Source organism: Macaca nemestrina, chromosome 8, assembly GCF_043159975.1.
Source record: "Macaca nemestrina isolate mMacNem1 chromosome 8, mMacNem.hap1, whole genome shotgun sequence".
Taxonomy (NCBI): Eukaryota; Metazoa; Chordata; class Mammalia; order Primates; family Cercopithecidae; genus Macaca; species Macaca nemestrina.
The window spans coordinates 144,906,964-144,927,567 of NC_092132.1; the positions used below are offsets into that span (position 1 = coordinate 144,906,964).

The 20,604-nt window shown below is 56.2% G+C and overlaps 1 protein-coding gene across 1 annotated transcript in view; it reads right to left on the reverse strand.

The window, feature by feature from the left end:
• Positions 1-11,883: 11,883 nt before the first annotated feature.
• The window catches only part of LOC105491165 (RP1 like 1), a 53,607-nt gene continuing 44,886 nt past the window's right edge, over positions 11,884-20,604 (reverse strand). The window contains exon 4 of the mRNA XM_071068649.1: positions 11,884-20,340. Coding sequence (XP_070924750.1) covers positions 12,596-20,340 — 7,745 coding nt within the window. The 3' untranslated portion in view covers positions 11,884-12,595. The remainder of the gene's footprint in view (positions 20,341-20,604) is intronic.

A 20,604-nucleotide genomic window follows, 5' to 3' on the forward strand; every position in this document is an offset into this window, starting at 1 on the left:
AGAAGCCCGCACCCCCCGTCTCTGCTGACTCTCGTGCTCTGCCAGTCTCCGGATTCTCCCCACAAGAGACCCTTCCCCGGAGGAGCTCTCCAAGTCTCCCATTGATCTTTCTGCATCAGTTTTCTCATCCGTCCAATGGGTCTAGCAAGCCTGGCCTCGGCTCTTCATGGGCCACGTTGAGGGACAGAGGAAACCCAGCTGGGCTTTGTAAAATGTACAGGGCAACTCACCCGTGAGGTGTCATCTGCTGGGTTCCTCTGATCTGTCTGTGGGGCTGGGGAGGGGAGGGCAATGGAGCTCTGAGTTGTGGAGAACGTCATGTCTTAGCCATGGTTGAAAAAACCTGAGGCAGGGGCTGGGTGTCAGTGGCTCATACCTGTCATGCCAGAACTTTGGGAGGCCGAGGAGGGCAGATTCCCTGAGCCCAGAGCTTCAAGACCACCCTGAGCAACATGGCGAGACTGCATCTCTACCCCAAAAAAGAAAAAAACAAAAAATTAGCCGGGAGTGGTGGTGCACACCTGTAGTCCCAGATACTCAGGAGGCTAAAGTGGGAGGATCATCTGAGCCTGGAAGGTAGAGGCTGCAGTGAGCTGTGATTGTGCCACTGAACTCCAGTCTAGGTGACAGAGTGAGACCCTGTCTCAAAAAACAAAAAGAAGCAAAAGGCTGAGGCTGGTGGAGCCCAGGCTCTAAACCAGGACTACGCGAGTCCAGCACATGGCTTTGGTTCTATGCCAGGGAGTGTCGTGGAAATCTAGGGGCGGCTCAGCCCTGTGTTTCCGAGCGGAAAAGGACTTCAGCAATGTCATAGGTGAGGAAACAGGCCCAGAAGAGTGAAGGAGCTGGTTCAAGGTTCAAGGTCATCCAGCTTATTACAAAAGAGCTGACACCAGAAACCCCCTCCCCAAGTGGCCAGGAGGGTCCCCCTACAACGGTCCCCTAGGAGGTCTTCCTAGAAGCCAATAATTGGTGAGTACAGAATTCTGTCTTCAGCCTCGATTCTTCATCACAGAGACCACTTTCACCGCGGCAGTGTTAGGAACTTCTCAATACACGTCTCCTTCAAGGAATTAACCAAGAAGCGAGGCCCAGGACCTGCAAAGAACTGCACAGAATCATCTAATAAGTCACCTGCTGTGCCGCTGAGGAGGTTTAGGCCAAAAGGGTGTGACTCGGTCAAAGTCTCACCCCCTGTGCTGGAGAGGAGACCCCAGTGCAGGCCCTGGTTCTGCTCCTGCACTGCCACACCCCCACGCCACCCTGCATCGCAGGGCAAGTCACCCACACATAGCGCTACCTGCCAGGAAGGGACTGGCCCAGCCTGGGTCACTGTTCTAGCTGCTCCCTCCTTGATTTTCCTCACTCCTTCCCCAGCTCTTCATTTGCTGCACACCACAGGTCACCTGCAAATGCTCAATAAATGCATCCAGACGCCCAGATGTGGGGAACCAGGACCCCAGTGCCTGCTGGCTGCCTTGATGCTCCTGTCTTGGGGCTCCTGACTAAGGGCAGGCAAGCCAGGGATGGAAAATGCACAATCAGCACTGCTGTTATTTACGGGGCCCTGTTGCATTAATTAATTAAACTTCTTCTGTTTCTGAGAGGCGGCAGAACTGGGCCTGCTTAGAGCTGGGGTGCAGGAGGTGGTGGAGACTCCATCCTGTTCCCTGCAAGGAAATGTGCAAGCAGAGCCTAGAGTGCCGAGAGAGCGAGTGGGCAGCTCCTCTGTCTCACCCGGCGGCTGCCACCACGCCTGAGTGTAAACGGGATGTAAACCCTGAAAGGCTTTGCATCCCTGTCTGGGCTCAGCAGGCTGCGCAGAAGACCCTTCCAGGCTCTGGAGGAACACACTAGAAAGGGGAGGGAAAAAAGGCACAGGGAGGGAACATCACACACCGGGGCCTGTCGGGGAGTTGGGGGCGAGGGGAGGAAGAGCATTAGCACAAATATCTAATGAGTGTGGGGCTTAAACCCTGGGTTTGCAGGTGCGGCACACCACCACGGCACATGTATACTTATGTAACAAACCTGCACGCTCTGCACAGGTATCCCGGAATTTAAAGCAAAATGTTTTTTAAAAAGAATAAAATCAACTGTAATTCCCTCACCCCACCCCCCACCCCCCTCCTCCCACAAAAAGGACAGCGAAGAAAATGCGCGTCGGCTCAGGGAGCGGCGTAACGGGAAGATTTCAGGGTGATGTATGGTGCTGGGGACGTTATTAATGGTTTGCTGATTTTTACCTTTAAAACCTTTGGGCAGATTATTTATTATGTCCTTGGCATGCCTATGATCTATGGAGAGGCACTAATCTCCGAGCAGGGCCACTCATGTCCCCCGCTCCTCGACAGCGTCTTAATTAGGCCGGAACGCTGCCCTCCCTGCCCCTGCCCCTGCCCTGTGCCCACCCCCGTGCAGGGAGGTGGCAATCTAAGGCTTATGCTCTCAGGCCCATGGACCCTGCAAACCAGAGAACCCAGTTCCTAGGCCTAACTCGGCATTGACTTGCTGTGTGACCTTAGGCAGGGGCACAACCTCTCTGGGCCTCTATGTTGTTCTCTCTCAAATGAGAGCGCTGTGCACAAGCCACAGTGACACGGAGAGACAGCACGGCAGAGCTAAGACGCAGCAGGCGTGTGGCCCTCCTGGTGCCAAAGTCCTGTTCTTCTACAGCATGGAGAATCAGGAAACAGCGACAGGGCTCCAGTGGCTGACTGTCACAGCCTTAGACACCAAGGGTTTCTGGGTACAGCGGCTGCTAATCACAGCATGGGCCTCTCGAATCCTTGGCTCCCAGAGCTGGGAAGGGGTGGCTGAACCTCCAGAGACATAAGCATCCTGGGTCATTGTGCTGGTTGGGGACAGGGCTGGCATGAGAAGCCAGGTAAAGTAAGGAAGGCCATTCTGACTGGAGAAGTGTGTGGCCTCAGGCAGAAGCATCTGGAAGAGAGAAAGCCAGACCCCTCATGCTGGCCTGAACACCCTCCCTCAGGAACCCGGGCATCCCGATAGTCCTGGGCTCTCTCTGACACACACAGCCACGTCCCCTACAAGAAACAAGCCCAACCGACAGTGACCCTCATCTCTCTCAGACTCTCAGCCACTCCTTTCTGGGTCTGTGTTTGGAGGACCTGGTGGCTGCGTGGCCTTCAACCCAGGGACAGGCCTCGAGCTGGCAGCTGGGCTGGCTGAAGCCCCATCTTCACCAAGGCCACAGGCAGGACCTCGTAGGCCTGCCCCTCATTGACCAAAGCTCCACATTATTTTTCTGATAGACCCTGAGGAGGTCCCACGCTTCCTCCTCCCAACGTCGGCCATTCTAACAACACACTCACACCTTCCAAACGGGTGCCTCTCAGGTCTCCAGCCTGGGGGACATCGGAGTCCTCTCCTCAACTGGGCAGCATTTCTGTCACTCTCAGCTGCCTCTCTTCCCCACACCCACTACCCACAGACCCTTCTGTCCCCCCAATGCATGCACATAACACATATGCGCATGTGCACACATGCACACAAGTGCATGCCGTGTAACCTGTCTGTGGTTTTTCGTGATTGGGGTCACCCCATCCTAAGGTCCCCTCACCCTCCTGGCCCCAGCTCGTGACCACTGGCCATCCTAGCCCAAGCCCTGCCTCCCGGAGAAGGCTCTTACTGCTACTGCCCCCCACCCAGGATCTCACGTGGCACTTGCTGTCCAGGCCACTTCTCTGCATCTCTCCATTTCCTCAGCCACCCTCTGGGTTCGGTGCTGTCACTGTGACCCCTGGGTGCATGGAGCAGGACCGCTGTTCTATTCTGTCACTTATCTGTCAGGAGGGCAGCGCCTGTGACCAACGGACCTCCGAGGAGTAAGAGGTGGCGCACACAGCAGGTGTGCACAGAAGCGGGGACATGAAGGGGCAGTGCTTTCAGTGCTTTTAGCTCTGCTGCCACATGGCCTGACCCAGAATAGCTGCTCAGACCAGGATGCAGTGGGCACCATCGAGCTTCATAGTAGCGGTGAAGAGTCCTCGACCCAGAAGGGAATGGACTCAGTTTATCCTACAGTTTTCTCTCCTCACCTTCATCTCTTAAATTCAGAACGTTTTGCAGGTTTAGTTCCGATGTGCATTTGGGGAGCTCAGGTGTGCTTGGAAGCTGAGGTGGAAAACGAGAAAAGGCCCATTGCTACTCGATGGCAGAACAAAAGAGCTGTAAAGCACTGTCTGTGCCTCTGGGTCCCCAACACTTTGGGAAGCGGCCTGTCCTGTCAGGACGTGTCTCTCACAAGCCAGGTACAATCTCATGGTGCTGGGACAGATAGAACGTGGGGCCCAGCTTCTTCCAGGGAGATGAGTCATTTTCCAGCTCTCGCCCTTCCCACCTTTCCACTGCTTAACCCCGTGGGTGCCTGTCCCTGGCTTTGCCCTTTCTTGGAATTGCTGTGTTTGGTGGAGCTTTGGGAAGTCACCCAGTCCGTGGCTTTGCCTGGAGACAGGGTGCTGCCGAGCCAGGCTGGAGGGTGGGCGTCTTGCTCCTTCCGGGACACAGTGGGAAGAGTGAGGAATCAGGAGGGGGATGCTCATCCCCTCCTGGCCGTGGGCTCTGGGGCAGGCACCGTGGCCCTGAACGTTAGTCTTTTCAGCTGTAGAGTGGAGCCGTCACTGGGGCATCGGGGACAAGGCTATTTGTCCTTGTGCAGGACATGCCCATGTACTGCACGATGTTTGCTACTCCGGCCCCTGCAGGTAAAACAGCTCCGGCGCCCCGAGTCCCTGGGACGAGCAAAAACACTTGACACTGGCTGCCCATGATTGGAAAACCACAGAATCCCTGTTCCTTAGAAAAGACAGGCTGGTGGAGGGTGTCAGGTCGGGTCCTGGGGTGGGGTTGAGACACAACCCGGGAGAACGTGGGAGGTTCTGTCCTGCAGACCAAGGGCAGGGCTTCAATGTGGCCCAGAGTGCGGCCCAGCAAGGCTCAGCCACAGCAGCGGGGGGCGATGGGGCTTTGAGGAGAGATGATGGGGGTGAAGCCCAGCTCAGGTGGTGCAGGCCACAGGATTCTTGGCCCAAGGGGTTAGGGCAGGCAGCGTGGAAAAGGGAGCCCCTGTTTGGAGGGAGTGGGGTTTTGGTTCAAATCCTGCCTTCGGCATCTACGTGCTGAATGTCCTTGGAGGAGTTTCTTCTGAACCTGTATCTTCATCCAACACAACCTTGCAGGGATGTGGTCAGGATTAAAAGTGACTCTGTACACAAGAGCCTTTGGGGTATACATATTAGGAGTGCAATGAGGGAAAGGAAGTTATACTGGGCAGAGGGAGGAGATTGCATCTTCAAGAACAAGGCAAAGCCCCCATGAAGGAATTCCCAGGCACAGCTGAGTTCCCCAGGCGAGGACCGAAGCCCAGGGGAAAAGGCAGCGGTCCAGCTCCCGGAGTGCAGACCTCAGTCAGGCCCCAGATGATCCCAGGGCTGCTTCTATACCTCTGCCCCAAGGACAGGGCTGTCCTGGGCTCTGGAGGTCCCGAGGGCCTCAGCAGTGGGGCCCCGCACACATCCACACACTCTCTGTTCACACACCTTGACCTGTGCCCCTGACTATTCCCTGTTCACCATCCGAGTCCATGCTTGGCCTCTCTGTTTCCACGCTCCTGTGGCCACCTCCATCTGGAACGTCTCCCACCTTTATCTTCCACATCAAAGCTCGTCCCACAAGCTTGGGCCAAGTGTCACTGTCCCACTGCTTTCTGGACCACCCACTGGGAGGGCTCTGCTGCCTGCAGCGTCCACAGCGTCCACCCACATCCTGCTGCCCTCTCACTGGAGCATATCAGCGTTGGTCTTAGGGGAAGCTCCCCTGCCCCCAAATAAAAATGCCCCAAGTTGCTTTTCTTGGACTGACATACCCAACTCTGCTAGATAAAAAGGACAGAGTGGCCAGGCACGGTGGCTCACCCCATAATCCCAGCACTTTGGGAGGCCGAGGCGGGCAGATCACCTAACGTCAGGAGTCTGAGACCAGCCTAGCCAACAGGGTGAAACCCTGTCTCTACTAAAAATACAAAAATTAGCCTGGTGTTGTGGTGCATACCTGTAATCTCAGCTACTCTGGAGGCTGAGGTAGGAGAATTGCTTGAACCCAGGAGGCGGAGGCTGCAGTGAGCTGAGATCTTGCCACTGTACTCCAGCCTGGGTGACAGAGCGAGACATCGTCTCAAAAAGAAAGAAAAGAAAAGGAACAGAGTGATGACATTTGCCAACAAGGAGCTTCTGTGGTGACCGGGGTGGCTGATGGCTTAGAAGCCTTGTCTCAGGGCCATCTCAACAGCTCAGTGGGGTGGGGACTATTAATTTCCTCCTTTCCAGATGTAGGCAGTTAAGTGAATGGCAGCTCCTGGTGCAGCAAGGCTGGAACCCCTCGGTGCACCCCAGAGCCTGCCCTCTGCCTCCCCGATGCTGCCTCCAGGACAGGGCCTGGGCAGGATGCGCCTGAGCCACCCTCCTGGGAAAGGGAGTCAGGAGGAAACCTCCTCCTCATCCCTGAGCTTCAGCAAAATATCGTAGTAAAAACACATTTTTTTCCAAGTCATTAACAATAAGGCTTTTGGTAGGTGTCTGTGATGTGCAGGTCAGCAGGCCGGCAGCAGCAGGGGCCGTGGGCAGCCCTGACCTCCAAGGCAGTGGTGTGGGCCTATGGGCACACTCTGAGCCCAGGAAGGTGCTGGGTGCTCCACAGGGCAAAGGCCCTTTAGTCCAGGCCGGTGTGAACCCAGGGGTGCTGTGCCCAGGGCGGGCATGGAGTACTTCATAGAGCAAAGGCCCTGCAGGCCCAGGCATCTCATGTTGGAGCGGGGGCTTCCTGCACACGGGGAGCTGCTAGGCTGGGGTAAGAGGAAGATGGGTGAAGAGGGAGGGGACAGAGGGCTAGGATCGGGGACGGGCGGTAGGAGAGAGGAGGAGGGGAGGAAGGGAGGTAGGGAAATGGAGTAAGCGGAACCCAGGCTGAGCACCTGGCCCTGGCTGGGGTGGTGAGAGGCCCTTGGGCAGTTGCAGGCAGAGGCAGCATGCTGAGGTTTCTCTTTTCCAGAGGCAAGTGGTGGCAAGTGGTGAGGACAGAGTGGGGGCAAGTCTAGATGTGGGGACACCCTGAGGAGGCAGGTGGAGGGGTTGGGAAGGCAGGAACTGCTGGGCCTGGGGCAGCTTTGGTAGATTCAGGGCTGGGAGCTGGGGGTGGAAGTGGATAAGCCTGGGATGGCTGGGGGCTGGGTCTGGCCATGGGGACAAGAGCAGGATGAGGACGAGGACGGAAGGTGCCTTCTGCTCTGCGTGTGTGACTCCCAGGCAATGTGGTGAAGGGCACTCAGAGAGATCCTGGGCCTGAGCCATGGGCTTGGCAGTCCTCTGCCCAAAACCAGGAGCAGGAACAGCAGAGCATGGATGGGCTCACCCGGGGGACTGAAGGCAGAGGTGGGCTGTGGATGGAGACTGGGGAGATGCCGACGTTCCCCCTTTGAGGTGTCAGAGCTGGGCTAGAGAGAACCTGGAGATGGTCACTGAGCTGGGGTCAGTGTCTTAGGAGTGCTGGCCACCACCATCTAGGGAGATGATGACTGAGAACATCCCAGCCTTTGGAAAGTACGATCATAGCCAGCAGTGATTCGGGGCCCAGTGGGTGGTGGGGGCGGTGAGTGGAGAGGGGAGGAGAGAAAGAGGTGATGGAGGAGGCCGGCAGGGCCAGGGGGAGTACGCTCCTCAGCCACAGAGCTGCAGGGCCTCGCCCACAATCTGAGTGCCTGAGGCCATGATCACCCCAACTAGGTCTCAAAATGTGGGACCCAGGAGGGCACAGGTGGGCTCTGTCAGCCTCTCAGGGTGAGGGTTGAACCAGTGGGAGGGTGGAGATCCCTGATCCCTGGAGGAGCACCATGAGGCTGCCGCCCACCCCCTGGATCTGGAGGCTCAGTTCAGACCCCAGGCCAATGACCCCAGGAGGCCAGGCCCCGCTGGCTCCAGTGGAAGTCACGGAACAAGCCAGGGCCACTCTGCCCGGGGTACTTGGTTAGTGAGAAGGAGCGAGCCTTGGTGCCTTTGCAGCCCAGGTGTGTGTCTGTGCAGGCTGAGTCCCATCTCCATAGACAGGGGCCTGGGCTGCCAGCTGTGCCTGTGGACATGGGGGCAGGAGGGTCAGAGGAGGGAGATGGCTCCGTATCCACCCTAATTGCCTCTCCGGAGAGGGAGACAGAGCGGGAGGTTGACTCTGGCTGACCCCCACTGTCCCTTGGGGAGACTACATAATGAGAGCAAGGAAGCAGCCGCTGTGTGTGTGTGCGTGTGTGTGTGCGTGTGTGTGTGCGTGTGTGTGCGCGTGTGTCCGTGTGTGTGTTTGTTGGGCCGGGACTGGTGAGAGGTGCTCAGCCTCTCCGAGGACCACATATGCTGGTGGGAGGGTGGCCCGGCTGCAGAATGCAGGCAGGCGGGGTTTTGTGCCGGCTTTCCTCTGGGTGCTTGGTGAAATGCAGGTTCCTAGGCCTCAGACACACTGGATCAGAATTTCCTAAGTGGAACCGTTCATCTTAAAGCTCCATAGGTGGTTTTCATGTTCATTTCAGTGAAGGAAAAAACCCACGGGCCTGTGAGATCTTTGGAAACCTCAGGAACCTCCCCGCTCCGGGCATGCACTTATGTTGAAGGCTTCCTAAGATTAAGGATGCGTCCCCTTCTCCCCTGGCCAGCTAGACAGGCCCTTCTGGAGACAGCCTGCCCTCGCGCAGAGACCCCTACGACGCAGGCAGTTTGAATGGAGAGGAACGGGGGCATGTGGGTGAGGGGACAACTGGTCTGAATGACAAGGGAGTGGCTTTGCTGCCTGCCTGTGTTTCTCTGCAGGGCCTTTCCTAGTTCTGGGATGGGGGATATTGAGTGAGAGATGGGAAAAGGCCTGGAATCTAGTCTGGGCTCAGCCACTCATACAGCTGTGAGATTTTGGACTGAATCAGCCATCAGCCACCTCCACTGAACATCAAACCCCTCCAAGAGCACTGTGCTGGAGCCCTGCCCCAGACTGATAAAGTTAGCATCTCCAGGTGTGGGGCTGGACACGGGTCTTTGGTTCTCAACCCCTAAATGGTGATCCTTTTCTCTGATCCCCACCAACTGGACAATAGACAGGAGAGAAGGGCTTGGTTCCTTCCCCTTCCCCTTCAAGGAGAAACTCCCCTGGCCAAAAGCTTTTGCATTATGCTAATACTATGGTTGCTTTGTCAGCATTTGAGTGACACATGACATGCGTTTTGATTCGGGGCAGGCTGAGGCTATAGGAATGCCAGCATTTTAAGAGATGCTAGAAGATTGCCGTAGAGAAGGCACAAAAATCCTCTCAGCCATTGGCCCTGAAATTCTTTATCTCCAAATCAGAAGGAAACACAGCGTTGTCCATTAACAGTAAATTTTTTAAATATAAAGCGCAGACATACTGGGCAGGGGTGGTTTAAAGCGGGTCTGTTTGTAAACTTAAAGGAGAATCCCATGGGCAGATAACTTTTCATTTTAATGCAGATAACTTTTCAGTTTAATGATCGGCTTTATAAACCCAGGTTCTCTCTGGCTGCAGATATCTGTACAGAAGTAGAACATTGCTAGAGGCAGAATGTAATCAGCTGAACCAAAAATCCCATTTAATTTACCCCCCCTAAATTGTCACTACGTTGCAGTAAAGTCATTCAACAAAGTGTTGGCTACCTTTAGCTAAGGTGTTTATTTACAGAATCTAAATCAAAACAAAGAAAAAATATGATGTAATGGAAGATGTGGACTTTGGAGTCTGAAATATCTGAGTTTAAATCCTGGCTTTGTTCCTAACTAGCTGTGTGAGTTTGGGCAAGTCTGTGTTTCTTCTAAGCGTCGGTTTCTCCATCTGTGAAATGGAACACCTACTTGCCTATTTCACAAACGTGTTGAGAAGTTTAAATCTCACAAATGATCATTTATATCAAGAGTCTAGTACGGTACCTGACGCATTGTAGGTATTGAATACTTAGCAGTTATAATTAAAATATGGATCTATCCCCAACATGTGTGTAATAAAGTTTCATATTATGTATTTTGCAACACTACAATGAGGAAAACATCATTTAGCCCATTTTGCAGATGTTGAAACTGAGTTGGGATCGCTGGGACTTGAGCTCAGGTCCTTCAGCTCCAGGTCCCATGCTCTTTTCATTGCATGCTCGTAACTAGAGATGGACAATGCCATTTTAATGAGGTGTCAGGTCAGTAGGTGGCAGGGCTGGCTGTCACTGGCATTCGGAGGTGGGGGGCAGCAGGGAGGGAAACAAAGGGGTTGAAACATTGCTCAGAGAATGAATGGGGACTTCAAATCACAGAAGAGGTGCCCGGTGGATGCTTCATGCCAGCCAGTAGTGACAAGTGCTGCACGCCCCTGCATGTCACCATTTCCAGAACAAGCTCACAGTGCAATCTGTTCCGCTGGGGGCTTCTAGCTAAGATGCCAGTTCTGATTGACATGTGACTTGTGAGTGTAATTCTTCACCAGCCCTTCATCCAATATGAAGAAACACTACCCCCCAAATATATCACAGTTTACATATATATAAAATTATGCTTTTATTGTCAACACCTTAAGGAATCACCTTTGCAGAATATTTTTGAAATATGCTTTTTTTTTTTTTTTTTTTTTTTTTTTTTGAGACAGAGTCTCGCTCTGTCACCCAGGCTGGAGTGCAGTGGCACAGTCTGGGCTCACTGCAACCTCCACCTTCTGGGTTCAAGTGATTCTCCTGCCTCAGCCTCCTGAGTAGCTGGGATTACAGGCACGCACCACCACACCCTGCTAATTTTTGTATTTTTAGTAGAGATGGGGTTTCACCATGTTGGCCAGGCTGGTCTCGAGCTTCTGACTTCAGGTGATCTGCCCGCCTTGGCCTCCCAAAGTGCTGGGATTACAGGCGTGAGCCACCACGCCTGGCACATGTCAAAATGTTTAAATAACATCTCCACTTGTAGATAGAAGACTGCAGACACGTAGAGACAGCAGATACCCAACCTTTGCTTTGTGTGGATACATTTAGATAACTAGTGGGCAGCACCTGCCACTGTAGCACAGACTCCATTTTAATACATTTGGATGCCACCAAATGCTCTGGTATATGCAGGAAAGCCAGTGAGAACCAGTCAAAGACATTCTACCCCATCCAGGAACTCTCTTACCTGCATGGGGCTCAGTCTAAGCCCTGCTTTTGCAGGGTGTGCAGAGAGGCCATTTTTAAAATCTTACAAATGAGAAATAGAATTTAAAAAAATTATAAAGGACACAGGCAAATCAATTCATTAAAAGAAAAAACAGCTAGGATCTCAGTAGAAAAATGGGTCAAAAGCATGCACACATCATGTACATTCAAATAGTTTTTTAAAACCCTAGAAAAAAATTTTAATTTCATTAGTTATCAAATATATATCTAAGACAGTACCGCATTACAATAAGGTACTATTTTTTTGCCAATAAAATTTCCAAATGATTTTTCAATTTTGATGACAATACCAAACACTGATCATACTGTCATCATGAGTACAGATCTTTAGAAAAAACAATTTGGCTGCAGGATATCAAAAGCCTTAAAAATGTTGATATCCTCTGGCCCAGTAATTCCATGCCTGGGAGTCTATCCTAAGGAATTAATCAAAAGTTCAAGAACAAAAAAAAAAAGGGTTAAGAACAAAAGAAGGGAAACCATGTAAAAGGTTAAAAATAGGAAAATGAGAAAGTATTCAATATACTCATTAACAGCACATTATTCAGGGGTTAAAATATAGGTTTATGATGATAAATAGAGATAGAGGAAATTCTTACTTTTTTAAGTTTTTAAAACGTGTGTAAATATATATATAAAGAATCATCTCAACTGTAAAATGGTTAGAAAAGGAGGAGAAGGAAATACATCCAATTGCTAACAGAAGTCTCTGAGTGATGGGATTATTTCTTACTACCTGCTTTTTTGCATTTTCCATTTTTTCATTACAAAAAGTATGAATTGAGGAAAAGCAACTTGGACTTTGGGGCTGAGAACAAACTTTATCCAATGACTCTGAAGTTATCTGCTTTGCCCAAGTATTTCTGCAGAGTCACCAAATACATTCAAGACTAGAAAAACAGTACCTCAAAGTCAAATGAGGTGAGTGCCAACAGAGGCCAAGGAGAAAAGTAACAGGAGATCAACAGGGAAAAGACGGAGAGAAACACTTGCTAGCAGAAAACAAACCCACAAACAAAAGCAAAACTGGAGCCTTTCCAATCAGTTCCATCTTTCGGGCTCTGAAGACAAATGAATGGGAACAGGGCTGGCCTCCGATAACCAGGCAGATCTGCAGACTCCGTTTCTTCACACTGCGTGTGGGACGGGCCACAGAGTTCTCTGAAGCTTCTGGACTTAGAATCCCGGGAGAGCATGGCATAGGCTGTGTCCTTGGCACGTCCTTGGTCTTCGTCCATGTGCTGTGGACATCTCCAGTGGACTGAGCGTTGCTCAGTTTTGTAGGAAAAATATGAATAAAAACAGAGCTCCCAAGCTCATGAGCATTTTGCAGCTTGATCTTGTCTAGAAATCTAAGTCATCTTGGCCAAAGCCGTCTGCCCTGCCCACTGCCTTGGTGGGGGCAGGATTTCCGAGTGTCTGGTCCTCTTGAGGGTCACAGCCTTCACTGGCCCCCTGCTCTGGAGACCTTGTGTCTGAAGGGGCCGCTTCTTGCTCAGAAGTGGAACTTTCTGGATACATCCTGGTGGCCTTCCTCTCTGCATGAGGGGCCCCCACGGACTTGGCGTCAGGGCTCCTTGTGTCTCCACATACATGGCCGTCTTCTGAGTCTTTCCGCCAGCTGTTGCCCTGAGAGGATGCTCTGGAGGAGGAAGGGCCTGTCTGGGAGGCTGGCTTTTGGTGGGGAGTGTCTCCACCTGGGGAAGGGGGTGGAGTGGGCCTGTCCTCGGGGACTGGGCTGTTGCTTTCAGAAGCCCCCCCAGACTGGCCATCTCCTAGACTGACCTGAGGGCTCCCCTTTTTCTCACCTTGAGTTTCTCCTTCCGACTCTGGCTGGGCCTCCCCTTCAGCCTCCAGGGCCTCTACACCTTCTGACTCTGGTTGGCCCTCCTCTTCTGCCTCTGGGGTCTCTACACCTTCTGACTCTGGTTGGGTCTCCCCTTCAGCCTCCGGAACCTCGACACCTTCTGACTCTGGCTGGGCCTCCCCTTTGGCCTCCAGGGCCTCTACACCTTTTGACTCTGGCTGGGCCTCCTCATCAGCCTCCAGGGCCTCTACACCTTCTGACTCTGGTTGGCCCTCCTCTTCTGCCTCTGGGGTCTCTACACCTTCTGACTCTGGTTGGGTCTCCCCTTCAGCCTCCGGAGCCTCGACACCTTCTGACTCTGGCTGGGCCTCCCCTTTGGCCTCCAGGGCCTCTACACCTTCTGACTCTGGTTGGCCCTCCTCTTCTGCCTCTGGGGTCTCTACACCTTCCGACTCTGGCTGGACCTCCCCTTCTGCCTCCTGGGCCTCCCCTTCTGCCTCTGGGGCCTCTACACCTTCTGACTCTGGCTGGGCCTCCCCTTCAGCCTCCGGGGCCTCGACACCTTCTGACTCTGGCTGGGCCTCCCCTTCAGCCTCCAGGGCCTCTACAACTTCTGACTCTGGTTGGGTCTCCCCTTCAGCCTCCAGGGCCTCTACACCTTCTGACTCTGGCTGGGCCTCCTCCTCAGCCTCCAGGGCCTCTACACCTTCTGACTCTGGTTGGCCCTCCTCTTCTGCCTCTGGGGTCTCTACACCTTCCGACTTTGGCTGGACCTCCCCTTCTGCCTCCTGGGCCTCCCCTTCTGCCTCTGGGGCCTCGACACCTTCTGACTCTGGCTGGGCCTCCCCTTCTGCCTCCTGGGCCTCTACACTTTCTGCCTCTGGGGCCTCTACACCTTCTGACTCTGGCTGGGCCTCCCCTTCAGCCTCCGGGGCCTCAACACCTTCTGACTCTGGCTGGGCCTCCCCTTCTGCCTCCTGGGCCTCTACACTTTCTGCCTCTGGGGCCTCTACACCTTCTGACTCTGGCTGGGCCTCCCCTTCAGCCTCCGGGGCCTCAACACCTTCTGACTCTGGCTGGGCCTCCCCTTCTGCCTCCTGGGCCTCTACACTTTCTGACTCTGGCTGGGCCTCCCCTTCAGCCTCCAGGGCCTCTACACTTTCTGACTCTGACTGGGCCTCCCCTTCAGCCTCCTGGGCCTCCTCTCCTGCCTCCTGGGCTTTCTCTTCTGCCTCCTGGGCCTCTACACCTTCTGACTCTGGCTGGGCCTCCCCTTCTGCCTCCTGCATCTCCCCTTCAATCTCTGGGGCCCCTACAACTTCTGACTCTGGCTGGTCCTCCCCTTCAGCCTCCTGGGCCTCCCCTTCAGACTCTGGGGCCTCTACACCTTCTGACTCTGGCTGGGCCTCCCCTTCTGCCTCCTGCATCTCCCCTTCAATCTCTGGGGCCCCTACAACTTCTGACTCTGGCTGGTCCTCCCCTTCAGCCTCCTGGGCCTCCCCTTCAGCCTCCTGGGCCTCCCCTTCAGCCTCCGGGGCCTCTACACCTTCTGACTCTGGCTGGGCCTCCCCTTCTGCCTCCTGCATCTCCCCTTCAATCTCTGGGACCTGTACAACTTCTGACTCTGGCTGGTCCTCCCCTTCTGCCTCCTGGGCCTCCTCTCCTGCCTCTCGGGCCTCTGCATCTTCTGACTCTGGGGGGGCCTCCCCTTCTGCCTCCTGGGCCTCCCCTTCAGTCTCTGGGGCCTCTACACTTTCTGTCTCTGGCTGGGCCTCCTTTTCTGCCTCCGGGGCCTCTACACCTTCTGACTCTGGCTGGGCCTCCCCTTCTGCCTCCTGGGCCTCCCCTTCTGCCTCTGGGGCCTCTATACCTTCTGACTCTGGCTGGGCCTCCCCTTCTGCTTCCTGCATCTCCCCTTCAACCTCCGGGGCCTCCTCTTCTGCCTCCTGGGCCTCTATACCTTTGGACTCTGGCTGGGCCTCCCCTTCAGCCTCCAGGGCCTCTATGCCTTCCGCCCCATCACTCTGTCCTGGATCTTGGTCACCTCCTGCCACAGCTTCACCCTGCAAGTTGTCCTCATGCCCAGAGCCCTGGCCCCCAGTTTCTCCCTTTTCACTTATGCCCTCTCCCTCCTGCTCGGCTTCCCCCAGCTCGCTGCCCACACTGGTTTCGCTGTTGTGGATTTTCCCTTCTCTCTCCTGAGCCATTGTATCTCCCTCTGCCTCCCCGAGTTTGGGATCTTTGTCTCTGTCGAGTCTCTGGCTTCCCTCACCATCCTCACCCTGGTCCACTCGAGGCCCGTGGCCCAGCCCCAGCCCTGGCCCTCCCTCCGCTCCCTGGACAGTCCTGGTGCTCGTGGGGTCTGTGCAGGTCTCGCCAGGGGCCACCTCTGCTGCCTCCCCATCGGTGTGTTCTTCCCTCTTCCTCTGCAGAATCTGCTGCAGGTCAAAGGCCTCTTTGATGGGACCTCTGGTTGCCCCCATTGTGGCCTTGGGGGACGCAGGGCTCACTTTCTTCCTCACGCAGGCCTCGCAGGGACAGAACTCCTCGCCCTCCCCCTCCTCGCCCAGCTGGCTCCCCAGGGCTGTGCTGAGGGCTGGCTCGTCCTCCAGGGTGAAGGAGAAGGGCCCCAGGCCCAGGGTCCGCTCAGAGAAGGCCGAGAGGTTGCGCAGGCCCCGGAGACGGTGTCTGCGCTGCTGGGTCTGCAGGAGCACCTCCCCAGTGAGGGCCTCCCTGGGAGGCCCCAGCACCATCCGTCCCGCCCGGCCCTGGAGCTTCTGGAGCTCTCTCTCGGTGCTGTCCTGGAGGCGCCGGGCCACATCCTGCTGCAGCTCGGCCGCCATCTGGTCCAGCAGGTCACTGTCCTGGAGGCCCCAGCGCACTCGGACCTCAGCCACTGCGCCGGAAAGGTGGGCCAGGAAGGCCTTCTCCATCTTCTTCAGCAACACGGACACCCAGATGGGGTCGCAGTCCAGAGCCGCTCTGCAGGCCACCGAAGAGCTCCTCTCTGCAGCCCCCAGCGGGGGTTGGGCCTGCGTGTGCTCCTGGCCCATCATGGCGGCTCCGGGCGGCTTTTCCAAGCCAGGCTCAAGCTGGGAGCCACTTTGACTCTCGCTGGCACTTGGGTCCGTCTCGCTGAGATGACTAGCGGGTTCTGTGGGTTCCTCTGTGCCCTCTGGGGGGCACGGCTCTGCAGAGGCTCTTCCCGCTTCCTCCTCCTGGATTGGGTCATCTTCCCAGGAGCCTTCCCCATCCGGAGAGCCGGCGTCTGACAATTCCTGCCGGCCGACGCTTCCTTCTTCTGGAAGCCCTTCCTCTTTGAGACCCTCTTCAAGAGCCTCTTCTTGCAGTCCTCCTTCTGGTCCTTCTTTAACTTCCTCTAACTGCGCCCCCTCTTCTTGTGGTCCTTCTCCTTCTGTTTCTTCTTTAATTTCCTCTAACTGCGCCTCTTCTTCTTGCTGTCCTCCTTCTGTTCCTTTAGTTTCCTCTGACTGTGCCCCCTCTTCTTGATGCCCTTCCTCTTCTGTTCCTTTAGTCCCCTCTAACTGCAACCCCTCTTCTTGCAGCCCTTCTGTTTCTTTAGTTCCCTCTAACTGCGCCCCCTCTTCTTGTGGTCCTTCTCCTTCTGTTTCTTCTTTAATTTCCTCTAACTGCGCCTCTTCTTCTTGCTGTCCTTCTCCTTTTGTTCCGTTAGTTTCTTCTAACTGCACACCCTCTTCTTGCAGCCCTTCTCCTCCTGTTTCTTCTTTGATTTCCTCTAACTGCGCCTCTTCTTCTTGCTGTCCTTCTCCTTCTGTTCCCTTAGTTTCCTCTAACTGCACCCCCTCTTCTTGCAGCCCTTCTGTTTCTTTAGTTCCCCCTAACTGCACCCCCTCTTCTTGCAGCCCTTCTCCTGTTTCTTCTTTAATTTCCTCTAACTGCACCTCTTCTTCTTGCTGTCCTTCTCCTTCTGTTCCGTTAGTTTCCTCTAACTGCACCCCCTCTTCTTGCAGCCCTTGTTCTGTTTTAGTTTCCTCTAACTGCACCCCCTCTTCTTGCAGCCCTTCTGTTTCTTTAGTTCCCTCTAACTGCAGCCCCTCTTCTTGCAGCCCTCCTCCCTCTGTTTCTTCTTTACTTTCCTCTAATTGCACCTCTTCTTGCATTGTGTTTTCAGCTAACTGCTCCAGGTTCAAGCTCGCCCTCTGCTCCTCACCGTCTCTTTCTGCTTCATCCTCATTGGTGGCACAAGCACAGGCTTGGGAGTTCAAGAAGGCTGGGGAACAACACTGCTGTTGGTTTTCCAGATCCCCTGGGTTCTCAGAAGTTCTGGAATCAGGCCTCTGGTTGGAGGCTTTCAGGGACAGCTCTGTCCCCTCAGGGACCAGGGCACTGTCCATGGCATAGGGTACGCTGCTCTCCCCTGAGCCTCCGGAGCCACTGCTGATATCCACACCAGAGGAGGACGTGGGTGTGAAGTTCTCCGTCACGGCTTGGGACCCAAGGTCCGGCAGAGCCTGGCTCCATGTGAGCTCCCAAAGGCCTGAGTCTAACTGGTCTTCCCCAAGGTCACATCCTGGCCACAGGTCCTTTGAGATGTTGAGCAGCTCCTGGTACCGAGGGGAGTCTTTGAACCTCACTTTGCTGGCAGGAGACCCAAGGTCTTCATCAAAGAACTGAAGACTGGCCAGACAAGTAATGAGGGCCCCGGCTGAGCGGCTGAGTCTCCTGGCCATGGGCCTAGACACTTCGGGCATGCTGCTGGGCCGGCCCTGCTTGGAGCCCATCAGCGCCCTCATGATCTGTGTGGAGGCAGACACCCGACCAGGAAGTGTCCGCAGGCTCACCCCGCAGCTGGCTGGGTCCTCTCTGTCCGCTCCGGCCTCTGCGGGGGCCTCGGAAACTCCCTCTGGAGCTGCCCCTCGGGAAACACCCTCTCCTGATTGGGGACCGGCATCACTACTCCCCGGGAGGGCTCCCTCTGGCTCCAGGTCCTGGCCGGGGTCCCCTTCCAGGGGCTGTTGTCTGGCCAGAGCTGGCTCCCCCAGGCCTTCCAGAGAATGGTCATCCCCAGGGTCCACCTCGGGACCTCTCAGGCCACCCCCTGCTGCACCTGTGGTGTCGTCCGCCATCTCATATGTCATGAGTACGGGCTCTTCTGGAATGTTGTCCAGCCATTCGCGGACCACAGCCTCTGGAGACGAGCGGGGCAGAGAGCTGGGTGACACACCGCTGGCCTCCTCCTGCCCCTGCAGGCCTCCCCAACTCCTCGAGGTCTCCTCCTGGGACAGCCCCCCAGATCCCACATCCTGGCTGGCACTGCTTCTCCTCGATGCCCCTGAACCGGGCCCCAGGGATGGTGTGGGGCCTGCCTGGTGTGTCCCCTCCTTCTGCTGGCTCCCACCTGGCCTCCGGGCAGCACTTCGGTGGCTGCTACCGGTGCTCCCACAGCTGGAAGAGCGCCTCTGGGGGCAGGGCCGCCCCCTGGGCGGGGTGGGACAGTACCTGCCACACAGCCAGCGGGCCTCAGGGGAGGGTCCCCGCTGGGCCTCTTCGGTCGGCTGCGTCCCAGCCTGTGAGTGGCAGCAGCTTTGGTGGGGGCCTGCCGCCCCTTGCTCAGGCCGTCCAACCTGCAGAATCAAGGGCGAGGAGGGTTGGGGGGTGTCCCTGGCCTGTTCCTCCAGGCTGGCAGCCCCAGATTTTGAGCAGGAGTCAGATGTGTGGGGTGGTGTGGGGTCCGGCGAGCATGTCCTGGACCCCGTGTCCCCTGCCCACCCGACAGAGGGAGCATTGCAGGGGGAGACCCCAGAAGCACAATCTGAGTGTCCTGCAGGAGTGACAGTGGCACTGCTGATTCCCAGAAGGTCCTGGGAAGGAAGAGATCCCAAGGAGGGAGGTCTCAGGTTCCCGGAGGCCTGTGTCCTGGTGCTCAATGAGCTTCCAGAAGATCGTGGCACTGAGCCATCCCGGCAGGCCCTTCGCCGATCAGGAGGCCTCGGCACTTGCTTGGTTACAGAGGAGTCCAGCGGGCTGTGGGTGTCCTTGCAGTAGTGACGCTGCCTGGGATGGCCTCTCGGGGCCACTCGGCCAAGGCCAGGGCTGCTGGGTGAGGACGTTGCACTGGCCCGGCTTCTGTGCCTTCTCCGCTCCTGCTGGGATGAAGCGGAGGTGGAAGGGGTAGAAGAGGCTCCTTCCGAGTCCCAGGAGCCAGAAAGGCCAGGAACCAGAGGCTCCCTCTTCACAGACGCCCCCCTGGCCTGCTCGGTGCCCCGTCCTTGCATCTCTGCCTGCAGGTCCTCACTCCTTAAAGATGAAAGACTTGGAGCTGGAGAACCAGGGTTGCCTCCCTTGGTGGCCTCCTGCTGAGAGGTCTCAGCCCTTGCCTTGCCTGGGCAGCCCCGGGGCTGCCCGCCCCATTCGCTGGATCCCTCGTGAGACCCGGTGCTGGCCAACGAGTCGGAAGAAGCCCCCTCCTCACTCCGGGCCCTGGGTGTCAGGCGGCTGCCTTGCTCTGGGCTGCCCAGCCCGGCTCCATCTGTGCATAGGCTGGGGTCCTCACCCAGGCTCCCTCCAGCTTCCCGCTCAGCCCCTCTCTGGGCAGAGGGGCTGCCGCTGTCCACCCTGTCTTCCGGGGTCCTGGGGCAGCAGGAGGAGTCTGGCTCTGAGCCCTCGGGGTGGCCGGTGCTGGAGGCTGGGCTGGCACTGTCCAGGCTGCATCTCTGCCTCCCGGCAGCCCCATGGCCCCACAGGCCACTGCAGCGGACATGCTGGGCCAGCCCCCACCTCTTCCGAGTCGCCACTCTCTCTCCCTGGGAGGCATGCAGGGGATTCGTCCAGATTTCATACTTGGGCCCTGGCTGCCCACCTCGGCCAAAGGCTTCCCCACATCCCACCCTGCAGGGCCGGGGTCCCCACACCCCAGGGTCCGAGAAGCCCCAAGGGTAGCCCTCCCACACACAGCAGAGGGGGTCCACCTCCCCCAGAATGGGGTCTTCCCCGCTGGCCGCCGTGAGGGCGCTGGCCCTGCCCATCCTCCGGGACCACAGGAGTGTGTCCTCGCCGACCAGGTGGAAGCGGACTTTCATCTCCACGGACAGGCTGCCGTCCTCATTCATGCGGACCTTCTTCTTCATGTCATCGCCGGCCACCAGTGGGCCCGGCTGCGCTGGCGCGTCCTGAGGGTGCCTGTCAGGATCAGGGCCCACCGGGGGGTTGCTAGGAACAGGCCTCTCTGGCGGCTGCGGCCTGCTGCCTGGCTGGGACCGTGAATGGATCACACTCGGCTTAGTCTTTGGCCCCCAGCTCCCTGGCACGCAGTGAAGAGGAAAAGAAAAGAGGAAAAGATTGTGAGCCATGGGGACAGCATCAGGGTAAAGGAATAAAATAGTCATGAGCCTCCCACGACCTGAACACCACCACTGCCTCCAAAATGCACGGTAACAACTGGGCACGGTGGCTCAGGCCTGTAATCCAAGCACTTTGGGAGGCCAAGGCGGGAGGACTGCTTGAGCTTGGGGTTTCAAGACCAGCCTGGGCAACTTAGTGAGACACTATCTCTACAAAAAAAATA